The sequence below is a fragment of the Rhinoderma darwinii genome, chromosome 2 (genome assembly GCF_050947455.1).
Source record: "Rhinoderma darwinii isolate aRhiDar2 chromosome 2, aRhiDar2.hap1, whole genome shotgun sequence".
Taxonomy (NCBI): Eukaryota; Metazoa; Chordata; class Amphibia; order Anura; family Rhinodermatidae; genus Rhinoderma; species Rhinoderma darwinii.
In genome coordinates this window covers 421,917,587-421,931,816 of record NC_134688.1, presented here as the reverse complement: position 1 = coordinate 421,931,816, position 14,230 = coordinate 421,917,587, and the positions used below count along the sequence as shown (strand labels likewise).

Sequence of the window (14,230 nt, the reverse complement as noted above, 5' to 3'; positions counted from 1 at the left end):
GTGCAGATAAAAACTGAGGAGGAGACGTAGCGATAAACCATCCCTACAGCACCTTCAATCTCATGATCGCTGGGGGCCCCGCAGTCAGACCATTACCTATCACAAAGTGATCCTAGCAATATGCCATCACTTTGTGTGACATGGATAACTCTTTTACGCTCAACCATTGTGATCTCTCTATCTAAAATCCACAGTAGAGCTGTCTAGTTGAACTTTTTTGTTACCAAATTACAAACCTATTTACATATAATTTTTACAACATAACATTGGTAAGTAAATCCTCACCGTGGGATCTGGCACTGGGGATCCGGCCAGCTGGCCGTCCACGGGTTACTGCAGGCATTGCTGCCAGAGGCTTCTCCACTCTACAGAGAAAAACAATAAAGGGGAACTCCTTAGACTCCCTAATGAATAATTATTTGACCTTCAAGCAATTGAATGTTTGTGCTGGGTAACATAGGCCACAAAAACAGGTGACACATCCGGATCTCCACTTTCTTGTACAGATATGGATGTGTCATCCAGAGAGAGAACTAGACGACTGCTGCTCTACATCCCTAGCACTAAATTATCTCAGTAAACCCATTGATACGTAGCAATAATTTCATATCAGCGAATACCGATAACAGGTATAATTATCATACTGGGAAAGATTGCGGTTGTTTATTTGATAGTAATGGTAATAAAGAACAGTGGTAACAAATCTACGTGGTACAACTCTATAATATTGTGCAAATTAGTTTTATGTATGAAAGATCAATTTTCACTCAGGACAACTATATTTTAATTGTTTATTGCTCATAATTTTTGCAATTACATTGGGCAATTATTATTCTGATCACTCGTATTCTTTCGGATATTGAGGACATCAGATCACTGTGAGGTGTAAGAAGGTGAAGATGAATGAATTCAGTAACCACCGGAGTGTTTAGTACAAGAATTAAAGAGGCTCTGTCACCAGATTTTGCAGCCCCTATCTGCTATTGCAGCAGATCGGCGCTGCAATGTAGATTACAGTAACGTTTTTATTTTTTAAAAACGAGCATTTTTGGCCAAGTTATGACCATTTTCGTATTTATGCAAATGAGGCTTGCAAAAGTACAACTGGGCGTGTTGAAAAGTAAAAGTACAACTGGGCGTGTATTATGTGCGTACATCGGGGCGTGTTTACTACTTTTACTAGCTGGGCGTTGTGTATAGAAGTATCATCCACTTCTCTTCACAACGCCCAGCTTCTGGCAGTGCAGATCTGTGACGTCACTCACAGGTCCTGCATCGTGTCGGCACCAGAGGCTACACTTGATTCTGCAGCAGCATCAGCATTTGCAGGTAAGTAGCTACATCGACTTACCTGCAAACGCCGATGCTGCTGCAGAATCATCTGTAGCCTCTGGTGCCGACACGATGCAGGACCTGTGAGTGACGTCACAGTGCTGCACTGCCAGAAGCTGGGCGTTGTGAAGAGAAGTGGATGACACTTCTATACACAACGCCCAGCTAGTAAAAGTAGTAAACACGCCCCGATGTACGCATTAATTTACTAACATATTTTGCAGTGCTATACAGAGGTTGTCACCATTCAAATCACTCACTGTTTCTAATCTCATTTTCTTATCTCAGATTTTGACTTATCTATGATTTTGAGTGTGGGCCAAAGCTTGAGTACCTGGAGGAAACCCACCCAAACTTGTGGAGATCATACAAACTCCATGCAGATGTTGTCTTTGTTTGTATTTGAACCCAAGGTAATAGTGACAACCACTGAGCCACCGTGATGCCGAAAATCTATATAAATAAAGCTCACATATGTGACTCAGGGACGTTCGTTCTGGTGATCGGTGAGGGTCCCAGCGATCTGACCCCCCCCCCCCCCCCAGTCAACCATTTATCACCTATCCTGTCAATAGGTGATAAACATCATTTATGGGAAAACAACTTCAATTCCGTTGCAATTTTCAAGTAATAAGTTTGCCGTCAGTGAAAGAAAATACTGTTGTTTACATTCAGAGGCTGCAAACTCAGGTACATACCTAGTCCTGGTCTCAGATGAGAAGTGGATGCAAATGTATCGTCTAGACAATCCTCTGTGAGGTAAATAACCAGGACTAAAGGCCCTTTTAGACGGGTCAATTATCGTGCACACGCTCTTTACGGATAATTGTCCTGTGTAAACAGGGCAGCAATCAGCAGATGAACGAGTAAACACTCGTTTATCTACTGATCATATCATTTTAAAAAATGAAAATATTATCGTTGTCGGCAGCACATCTCCCTGTGTAAACAAGGAGACGCGCTGCCCACATGATGATAATGTATGGGGATGAGCGTGTGGAGTAACGAGCACTCGTCCCCATCCATAGCTCCTTGTGACTGGAGCAAACGAGCGCCGATCAACGAGCTGTCTCTTTGATCGGCGCTCGTTGCACCAGTTAAAAATTGGCCGGTGTAAGAGGAACTTTATCCATTGTAGCAAAATATCAGTGGTAATAATGCCGCTGCTGATAATGTGTTAGTTCAACCAGCATTGTCGAGACTGGAGACAATTGTATCCACTTCTCAGCTGAGAGCAGGACTAGCTATGTACAGGTTTGTAGTCTCTGAATATAAACAAGTGTTCTCATTCACTGACAGCAAACTAGTATCTTAAAAATGATGAGAAATTGAAACACAAAATATATTAGAAAGTTTTTATTTTATTTATACACTGATTAGGCTTTATTAAAGACTAACTAAGCTTTTGAAAAACTTCTGACATGTCACAGTGACATGTTAGAACTTTTGATCGGTGGGGGGTCCGAGCACTGAGACCCCCACCGATGGCTAACATGAAGCAACAGAAGTGCTCGGGTGAGCACTGAGCTGCTCCGTTTCTGATCAGCTTTTCTCAGAAAGCCAAGCAAGTGGTGTACGGGCTCATAGACTTTCTATTGAGCCTGTACACCAATTGCTCTGCTTTCCAAGAAAAAACCATCAGAAACCAAGCGGCTCAGCGCTTACCCGAGCGCTTCGTTTTAGCGATCGATCGGGGTCTCAGTGCTCAGGTCCCCACCAATCAAAACTTCTGACATGTCAGAAGTTTTTTTTAAAGTTTAGTCACCCTTTAACATAAAACCGGAAAACCCCCTATAAGGCTGGAGCTACACCTAGGCTTTTTATCACTCACTACAAAAAAACCGGTTAGAATGCATTAGGTTATAGCTACACACAGAGTATTTATTTCACTACAAAAAAAACGCTGTGATAAATCACTGTTCATAGGAATGCATTAGGCTAGGGCTATCTATTAAAAAAAATCACTGTAATATCGCTGTGATAAATCGCTGTCCATAGGAATATATTGAGTAGAGTGAAAATCTCTTCAAAATCGCTCCCGGCAAGCGTGTAGCTTTGAAATCCCAGCATGTAATGATTTTTAAAAAATCACTAGCAAATGTCTTGACTGGAGCGATTTTGAAGAGATTCCTATGGACAGCCGTTATTTTTTAGTGAGTGTTAAAAAGTCTAGGTCTAGCCCCAGCCTGAGGCATTAACATATTCTACAATTTAATTAGACAAATTGTGCAGGTCTGATCATTGTGACCTTCACCAAACACAAAGCCTTGACTGTTTCTTTATCTCCCGTTCATTTCAAAAGAAAGTTGCTGTGTATATATATGACCACATCTCAGTTAAAAACGGAAGCTGGAATTGAGCACCCCTATTGATCACATTGTAATGGAGTGCTTAAAGAGGCTCTGTCACCAGATTATAAGTGCCCTATCTCCTACATAATCTGATCGGCGCTGTAATGTAGATAACAGTGGTTTTTATTTTGAAAAACGATCATTTTTAGCAACTTATGAGCAATTTTAGATTTATGCTAATTAGTTTCTTAATAGACAACTGGGCGTGTTTTTACTTTTTACCAACTGGGCGTTGTACAGAGGAGTGTATGACGCTGACCAATCAGTGACCAATCAGCGTCATACACTTCTCATTGTTCCAGCCCATTGTTACAGTGTGATTCTGCAGTGAAAGAAGCTGGGCTGGAACAATGAGAAGTGGATGAAGCTGATCGGTCACTGATTGGTCACTGATTGGTCACTGATTGGTCAGCGTCATACACTTCTCTTCACAACACCCAGTTGGTAAAAAGTAAAAACACGCCCAGTTGTCTATTAAGAAACGAATTAGCATAAATCTAAAATTGCTCGTAACTTGCTCAAAAATGATCGTTTTTCAAAATAAAAACCAGTTATCTACATATTGTTTATTGACGCTTGTTATTGGTAAAAATTTGCCCGTGTAACCAGCCTTTTTACCAGAGCAGAGAGCCAATAACAATGAGCTGCTCTCGCTTTGGCAGTCCCAGCACATCCATGTCTTAAAAAGACAACTATTCATTTGAATGAAAATGTGTGGCCAGCCATATCTTGAATCTTTCATATCGGCTGTTATCACAGTTTTCTAAAAAATTCAGTCTGAAAAGATGCCATCTCATCAAGACCATACTGAACATACCATAAAAATGTTTCTATGAGTGCTTTAGTTGAAATGTCTCCAGTGGCGTCTCACGTAGGGATATGAAAGGCAACAAAAATGACTGTAGCTAAAGAACTAATGAAAATTTTGTTTTCACTGGTAATATTATTTGAAGTGCCCGGCTGAATAGCTGTATACTATACTAACCTCATTTTGACACAGCCAATGTCACTGTACAGGTTGAGAAGTGCGGGTATACAGATAGGATGAGCCATGATCTCATTCAGCTGTGGTCTTTTGGAAGGGTCCAAGTTGAGCATGCTAACAATGAGTTGTCGAAGCTCAGGACTATACCGGTCTGATATTGGAGCAAATGTCCCACTCATGATCTTCAGCACCAAAGCAGGCAAATTCTGTGCACACAGAGTAATTTATAAAACATTAGAAAACACATTAGAAAACATTTACAAAGAAAAAAGGTGGAGGCATCTAAAGCAACCAACTCAAGTCCAATTCAGTGGATTAAAAATTGAGAACTTAAAATGTATTTATTTCTGTTACTTACATAGCGCCAACATATTTCACAGCACTGTACAGAAGTTGTCCTCACTCACTGTCCCCAGTGGGGCTCACAATCTAAATTCCTTATCTGTATGTTTTTGGAGTGCCAGGAGGAAACCCAAGCAAAAACGGTCCTTGGTTGGATTTGAACCCAAGACCAAGAGGCATTTTAGTTATACAATACTTCTAAATATATTCTAGATGTTGGAATGGACCTATCCTGAATGGGTACCTTTTGCAGCAATTCTATTAGAACTTCCTACTATCAACAGTTTGGATATACTACAATATAAAAGATGGTGTCTTCCATTATTTTATATAAGATGAATTATAAAGGGCTTGTCCATACGTAGCGGAATTGCTGCATATTTTCCGTCCGGAATTGTGGACGGAAAATATGCAGCAGAATACAGTAGCAGTAAAGTGGGTGAGATTTAACAAATCCCATCCACACGCTGCGTAAAATTTCCGACCTGAAATTGACCTGCGGTGCGCATTTTTCGTACCGCAGCATGTAAATTCCTGCTGCGGAAAGTGGACTGAATTGCTGCATTTTTCAGAAAAGAGATCACCATCTCCCAATATTGAGAAAAACGCAGCAAAATCCGCACCATTTTCTGCAGTAATAAACACAGGAAATGGTGCGTTTTTTCCGCGGCGGAAATCCTGTTAGTTTCCGCGGAATTGCTGCAGAAATTTTCTGCAGCAATTCCGTTATGTGTGGACAAGCCCTAAATGATCCAGTCAAACACTGTAGTCTAACCAGTCACTAAACAGCCATTTTAAACCTCGGCAACTCAATAGTTAATTCAATGGTACAAAAGGAAACTCAAACTCCCCAATTAATATATTTTCAACTGCTCTGTTTGATACTTTGATTACTAGCAGCCCAAATATCTTCAGCCTGTTGCTTAGTAACAGGTGACACAGGTGACACTCCGGATAACAATGCTTTTGTGTAGATCCAGCATTGTCACTTAGGCCCCATGCACACGAACGTAAAAACGCCCGTAATTACGGCCCGTAATTATGGGCCCATAGACTTCTATTGGCCACGGGTACCTCACCGTATGCTTACGGGAAGGTGCCCGGGCACCGTATTTATGGGCACGGGTATGTAAATACTGGTGCAATACGGGTCGAATACGTGTGACCAAGGACCCGTATTTACGCCAGTATTTACGGAAGGAAAAAAATACGTTCGTGTGCATGAGGCCTTACTGCATGTTCATAGATGGCACCAGCACTTCCGTTCACAGATACAAGGAAGAAGAAGTTGGTGGCTGTATTTCTTGGCAAGTATTTGTATTTATTTTTCCTATCATTTTTACGTGCAGTTTTGGAAATAGCTGGGGGAAATGGGGTGGGGGACTTTTTATCTCATTGATAGAATTTTCTTATAAAGTTAAATTGCACCTGTGAGAGATATTTATGCAGAAATATTGAAAATTCGGAAGGTTTCACAAACTTTAAAGCACCACTGTACATATACTCCTCAACATTGAAATTGCAACACCAAGAATGGCAAGCCGTAAGGTTATGCAAATCGAGGAAGCAAGTGTCGCTAAGATCTGCAAATGATAACATTTTCAAGCACACAGCTCCAATCTGCGGCATGTGGGAGTTACATAAAAACCAGATTGAAAGCAACGTTTTTTAGCCACAGGAAACCTCAAAAATCGTATCAAGCGATGTGGGATGATTATGAGATGCCTCCTATTTGTCTACGTGCCAGTTATCACCACTTGTCGCAAACTGAGTGGGACAGAATCCTTGAACTGAGATACCTTGGTTTATCACTCCGGCAGATCGCTACACTACTAGGCCGAGATGTCAGTAATGTTCAACGTTGCATGTCCCAGAGGTTGGGAGAACAAAAAGGAACGGGAATGACAGCAAAAGGTGCGTGGAGGCGAACCTCTGCACGGAAGGATCATCCGATTGGAAGTAGTGTAGTGATCCATTGTGTACTGCAAATTGGATATGACATCCCAAGCCTAGGACGGCAATCAGAGTTGACACAAACCATCAGAAGGCGTTTGCACGACATTGGGCTACGAGCCAGACGTCCAGCTACAGGTGTTCCATTGACCACAAGCCACCGCTCTCAAAGGCTATCATGGTGAACATCAAGATGGCAATGGAGGCCGGAATGGAGCTCTATCCTCTTTAGAGATGAGTCCTGCTTTTGTCTCGGACACAATGATAGCCAGAGATTTGTCTGGAGACCACGTGGGCAACGCCATGAAGAATCCTTCACAAGGGAACGTCACACTGGTCCTACTTCCGGGATTATGGTGTAGGGTGGCATAATGTATGGTAGCTGGACCCCTCTAGTCTTCATTTCAGGTACACTAACAGTTCGGTGTTACATTGATTTGGTCGTGGAACCAGTGGTAAGGCCATTCCCTCCAAAGTGTCCCAGAAGCACTTTTTTAACAGGACAATGCCAGGCCGCATGTTGCTTGTGCTACTGTGAGCAGCCTACGTGGCCTAAATGTGTTACCAAGGCCTGCAGTCTCTCCAGACTTGTCTCCCATCTAACACATCTGTGACGGCAATGGTAGGCAATTGCAAAGAGAGCTGCCAGCAGCCAATCTTGATGATTTGCGTGCCCAAGTGAATTTAGCGTGACATAACATTTTTCAAACAAGCATTAGTAACTTCATTGATAGCATTCCAAGATAGCAGTAAGGCCTCATGCACACGAACGTAAAAACGCCCGTAATTACGAGCCGTAATTACAGCCCGTAATTACGGGCCCATACACTTCTATTGGCCACGGGTACCTTCCCTTATGCTTACGGGAAGGTGCCCGTACCGTTGAAAAATATGGAACATGTCCTATTTCAGGCCGTAATAAAGGCACGGGCAGGCCCATAGAAGTCTATGGGGCTCCCGTAATTACGGGTGGCTATGTGTGTGCACCCATAATTACGGGAGCGTTGCTAGGCGACGTCAGGGGATAATCACTGTCCAGGGTGCTGAAAGAGTTAACTGATCGGCAGTAACTCTTTCAGCACCCGGGACAGTGACTACCGTTGGAGTTAATAGTATTAAAAGTTAACTTACCTGCTTCTTCCTCCAGTCTGGCCTCCCGGGATGACGTTTCATCCCATGTGACCGCTGCAGCCAATCACAGGCCAAACACAGGCTGCAGCGGTCACATGGACTGCTGTGTCATCCAGGGAGGTCGGACTGGATGTCAAAAGAGGGACGCGTCACCAAGACAACGGTACGTATGAACTTCTTTTACTTACAATTGCTGAGGAAACTCTGCCCGAAAGGGCTGCCCCTTCTCTCTTTCCAGCACTGATAGAAAGAAGGGGCTGCCGATTAGTGCAGAGAAAACGGGTTCGTAAATACGGGTGGAATACTGGTGACACCGGACCCGTATTTATGGGCACGGGTTCGTAAATACGGGTGGAATACTGGTGACACCGGACCCGTATTTACGGGCACGGGTCCGTAAATACTGGTGGAATATGGGTCGAATACGTGTGACAAAGGACCCGTATTTACGGGAGGAAAAAAAATATGTTCGTGTGCATGAGGCCTAAGTGTGTGTATTTCTGCGCGTTGTTAGGAGTGTTTTAAAAAAAAAAAAAAAAAATTGCATTCACATATCATTAACATGTCTCTTGATCCTGTGATTTCCACAATTCCAGAGCTTTTCCTTGTTGGTGTTGCAAATTCAATGTTGAGCAGTGTATATATATATATATATATATATATATATATATATAAATAATTAAAGATCCTGGGCAGGTTGCTTAGAAACCCTAATGCACAGATTGGCTGTATTAGTGTGCATTGTGGCACTAATCTTCATGTGAACAACAGCTCATTCATGGAGAACAATGGCTGTCAACAGGGACTAGTAGCAACCACAAGTAAAGGAGATCATCCAAAAGGTAGCACTTGGGTAGAACAGCGACTAGAAAAGCCCACATCCTGGACACTACCAATTTGTTGATGGGCCCATGAGCCCACCATGAGCATTTTTTAATGGATTTGATAGCCTTATATAATAAATGTCCAGTATAATAACCTGTCGTTGAAAATAATCAGGCACACTATAATATGCATGTACAAGTCTGCATCCCAACAAAAATGGTTTACTAACTTGTGTCCATGCTAAGGGTATGTTCACACGGCTTATTTACGGACGTAATTCGGGCGTTTTACACCTCGATTTACGTCCGAAAATGCGGGTCGATAGCGTTGGCAAACATCTGCCCATTCATTAGAATGGGTCTTACGATGTTCTGTGCACACGCTAATTTTTTTTACGCCCCGCTGTCAAAAGGCGGTGCGTAAAAAATACGCCTGCGTCAAAGAAGTGCCTGTCACTTCTTCAGACGTAAATGGAGCCGTTTTCCATGGACTCCATGGAAAAACAGCTCCATTTACGTCCGTAATGGACGCAGCGAATATGCACCTCAACATGCCATGACGGCTGAAATTACGGAGCTGATTTCTCCTGAAAACAGCCCCGTAATTTCAGCCGTTACGGACGCTGCCGTGTGAACATACCCTAATGGTGACGTCATGGCAATTGCTTGGCTTAGCATAGTAGTATTTATGTTCTCCTAGCTCTTTTATATATATGTAACATTTTTCTTTATTTAAAAAATATGTTTTTTACAATATATTAAGAAGGAGCAATTACAATTACTAGATTAGCCAAACATAATTAGTCGGACATGACAAAAAACACAAAAATAAACATTCTGAAAAGTTAAATGATACCATTTCTCTAATAAAAAAAAAATAATTATTTGGGGGAAAAGGCTCAGACATCAGGTATGTGGCTGTTCCCAGGTAAGGCATTTCCTGTGTTTAAAAACAATTATGCCACAGGGTTGTTTGGCTACATTAACATGAAACTATCACACAATCCTTGTAGTTTTAGTTTCATGTAAGATGCAAAAAAAATAAAATAAATCAGAGTAAGGTTTGAGAGTTCAAATAGATCTAAATCAGGAATTGTGACCAAACCACAAAGCCGCAGTGTGGTGTCAGGCTGTTTCTTAATTTTCTATACAATTGTTTTATTAAAATATCCAACATTAAAAAAAAACACATTTTGTAGGGGGTTTATCAAAACTGGTGTAGTGAAGTTGCCTCCTAAGAACCAAATGAGAAATGAGAAAACAAAAAAAGCTGGAATCTTCTTCATCTTCTCCAGTACATTTAAAGTGTTACACCACTTTTTCATTTAACATTAGGAAAATGCTGTAATACCAATATCATGATATACTTAGGGCCGTATCACATCAGCGTTTGCTTTCCGTTCAGGGGTTCCGTTGGTAGCGTCGACTGCGCTATTGGTTCCGTTAAAAAAAACGGAAACCTGCCGGAACGGTGACAAACGGAAACCATTAGCAATGTTTCCGTCACCATTGATATCAATGGTGATGCAAACGGAAGCTAAGGTTTCCGTTTCACTTTCCGTTGCGGGGTTCCACGACGGAAACCTCCGACGGAACCCCTGAACGGAAACCCAACGCTGATGTGAACAGGCACTAACAGTGTTTTAACAGATAAGTTTTGTTTAAAGAGGATCTGTCACTAGTTTAGTAATGCCTTATCTTCTAGCTAATCTAATAGGCGCTGTCAAACTGATAATGCTAGGGAAAATTGTGTCCCAAAACTTTTATTATTTTAGAAGTGATGAGCTTTTTTTCTAAATATGCAAATGAGCCTTTATTAGACAACTGGGAGGTAACAGCAGCGATTCTCCTGAAGTGGAGCTACATCACAGCCTCTGAGACTGTCCGATCAGCATGAAGCTTGTAACGTCCGTGGTCACTGACCACAAACTCCTCCCATCCTGACGCCCTTCTCTCCAGAGATGTCTGCACATGCGGCCAGATCACCCTGGACTATAAGAAGGGCTCTGCCCCTCCCTGCATTGCCTGAGCGTGTTTGTATCTACCCGTGTCTGTCTTGCTAATGGTTCCTTGAGTGTTTTCCAGTTCCAATGTTCCCGTTCCTGCTACCTGTATCCTGTTTCCCGTGCTACCGTGCTATACGGAGTTGGAGTCGTGTTGTGTCGCCTAATACACCCGTGATGTTTCTCCGCACCTGTTGTCTGCCTGCTGCCCGATTTCTATCCGAGCCTAAACCATCGCTACTGTCTGAATTGCCACAGGTACCTTTATCCGAACAATAGACATTGACTTTTTACCCTGTTTGGCCAGCTGCTATACCGCTACGGCGGTATGGCCCAGTGGGTCCACATACCCACAGATCGTGACAAAGCTGTTTCACACAGTGTTAGAGACTAAGGCTGGAGGGAAGGGGATCCCTTAAAATAGCCACATCTCGGGCTGTTGACTACATAGTGCTTCTGGTGGCATATGAAAGATGAGATTCTAGTCTTTCATATGACACCAGGATCGCAGTTCTAGCTGTGAAACAACCTGAGATATCACCAGTTGAATACACAATCGGGAATGGAAGCTGTAATCACGTTGTTTTGCTGGGCAGGGAAGGGGGAGAAGCTGTATGCTGATTGGACAACGTCATATAGAAAACATTACACCACCCAGAGTGAAAAGAAAGAGTCACCTGCTATTTGGCTATTAGAGCCAAATTAGCATATTTAGAAAAATGCTAATAACTTTGCAAATAATAATTTGATATATATATATTTTTTTTAAATCACACTGTAGTTATCAGCATCATAGCGCCTATTAGATTAGTTAGGAGATAAGGAATTAATAAAATAGTGACAGATCAGCTTTCAGACCTGACTGAACTGGCAGTTTCAGGGATTAAAGGGGTTTCCCACTATAAAAAGTGATGACATATCTCTAAGAAATTCAATGACTTGATCATAGGGGGCCGACTAAGGCTTCGTTCACATCTGCACCAGGGTCGCGTTCCGAAGTTCTGTCGGAGCTTTCCGTCGGATTGGGACCCTGACTGACACAAACGGAAAGCAAAGATTTCCGTTTTCATCACCATTGATTTCAATGGTGACAGATCCGGTACTAACGGTTTCCGTTTCTCTCAGTTGTGCAGGGGTTCCGTCGTTTTGAAGGAATCAATAGCGTAACTATGCTATTGATTCCGGGAAAACAACGAAACCCCAGCACAACTGGGAGAAACGGAAACCGTTAGCACCGGATCCGTCACCATTGAAAATCAATGTTGATGGAAACGGAAACCTATGGTTTCCGTTTGTGTCAGTCAGGGCTCCATTCCGACGGAAAGCTCTGACGTTACGTTGGAACGGAGCCCTGGCGCAGATGTGAACCTATCCCTCGAACAAATGGAGCATGGAGAAATCCAATTTGGCCTATTCTATTCAAGTTAATGGGCTTAAGTTGTGGATTTTCATGTCATTGTGCAGATACAAAGTGTGGGGCCAGTGCGCTTTACGGCACTACAGTACAAGTTCCTTCGTTTTAAAGATTAACATGGCCACTAACCCCCAGCAGCCGTCTATGTCAGCATGTAGTCAGGCAGTAAAATTAGAATGAAGATATTAGTCTATGTGGACTGGCAGATCTGGGATTTCGGAATAATGTAGCTACTGGCCCAGTACAGGCAAATAGAGCATATCCGCTAATGCATGTAAATGAGGATATTGCTATAAAAGTTGTTCTCTAATACCACGATTCCTTTTATCCATCATGAATGGGATAGGTGCCAGATTATCAAACACTCTGGACTATTGGATGGTCATAGAATTGTCTATTAAACCCAACTATAAGGCCAACATAAAATGCCAAAAATGGTTACATAAAACTTTATTTTTAATCAGAGGAATTTCCTAAATGGTTCTCCTCTCTTTGATTAATCTTCTGCTCCTGGTCATGAAAAATTCCACATTATATTGAGTTTCTGAGTTGTGTGTCTGTGATGGATTATTATTATCAGATGTCAAGTGAAAGGAATTTCACTGTATTAAAAATAAAGTTAAAAGCCAGGCATCAAGCATGTACTATCTGGAGAATATCCATATTTGGAGAATCCGTGCTGAAATAAATAGAATTTATTGAAATGGCAATTCACTACTCATACATACGCCATTGATCCTTTTAGTTGCGAGAATTTCATGAAGGCGGAATTCAAGGGTTCTGCATTATTAGTCAATGTAATTCTTACCGCAGCTTCAAATGCCCTCTTAAGGCTGGCAAGTTCGTAGAGGACACAGCCAAGAGCCCAAATGTCACTTTTCTGGTTATAGGGTTTTCCTTCACACAGTTCTGGAGAGATATAACAGGGGGTTCCGACAACCTGGGAAATACACACAATAAATAGGATTATTTCCCCATACAAAAACAATAAAAATTCTCACTATCACCACAGAAGACGTATCAATGGATCCTATGTATAATCTTCAAATATTAGACAATAGACAGTTCTATCATTGCAGAACATATTTCAATTGGAACGATAAATGAAATAATGACATAAGCAGCTTTGTTAATGTAATAAAAAGGACTAACTAGGACTGAATTGTCAATACAACTGACAGGTAGAGTTTGACTATCCACACAACCTAATTCATTATGGTATATACCAAGAAGCTATTTAAACCATTATTTAAAGAACTAGAACTCTAATTTAAAGTAATATGAAAATTAAGGAAAAGTTGTCATAGCTCCGCCCCCAGTTTAAGCATGTCCCCCCCCCCTGCCTGCTCTGCCTAACTAATGCTATAAGAATACCAGAAATGTCCAAGCCTTCTCACCATTACTTTACGCTAGGGCATGATTTTTGATCGCACAACCTCAATGTTTTCCTATGGGGAAAAAAAGTCTCTAATTCTTGCTATTTTTGCATGACTTTTTCCCCCAAAATTGTGCAATGGCCGTGAAGCTCTAGCCATAGGCTTTTGTAATAAGGCTCTTCCGCTTCTGCCATGTGTCTGTGTACAGAAGGAACTGTTGTAAAATCAATACATCCCAATCTCTCCCGGTAGTGACATGGGGAAACTATCGGGTTGTAGTTGACATTCCAAATCATCCCACAGATGACTGTCCCATAGCACGGCAGGGTCACTCATGTCATGTGCCTCAATATTTTGCCTCTCCCTATTCTCCCACAGTCCAATAGTATTATTCAGTATTTGATGGCAAAAACAGATGATTGGAAAACACGAAAAGGTAGTTCTAGCAAAAATATTAAAAACTAAGATCATTACATCCATATTTGCAGTACCCAAAATATTTGTATATAAAAATCCCCT

At 41.8% G+C, this 14,230-nt stretch overlaps 1 protein-coding gene across 6 annotated transcripts in view; it reads right to left on the bottom strand.

Annotated features, from left to right (window-relative positions):
- Positions 1–14,230, bottom strand: part of NEK8 (NIMA related kinase 8) — a 234,362-nt gene that overhangs the window by 203,475 nt on the left and 16,657 nt on the right. For all 6 annotated transcript variants that reach the window (XR_012881570.1, XR_012881571.1, XM_075854281.1 and 3 more), the window contains exons 4-6: positions 13,144–13,275; positions 4,669–4,874; positions 286–365 (exon numbers count right to left, since the gene is read on the bottom strand). Coding sequence is in view for 4 of the 6 variants with exons in the window: in XM_075854281.1 (XP_075710396.1) it covers positions 286–365; positions 4,669–4,874; positions 13,144–13,275 (418 nt within the window). In the remaining 2 variants the exon portion in view is untranslated. The remainder of the gene's footprint in view (positions 1–285; positions 366–4,668; positions 4,875–13,143; positions 13,276–14,230) is intronic.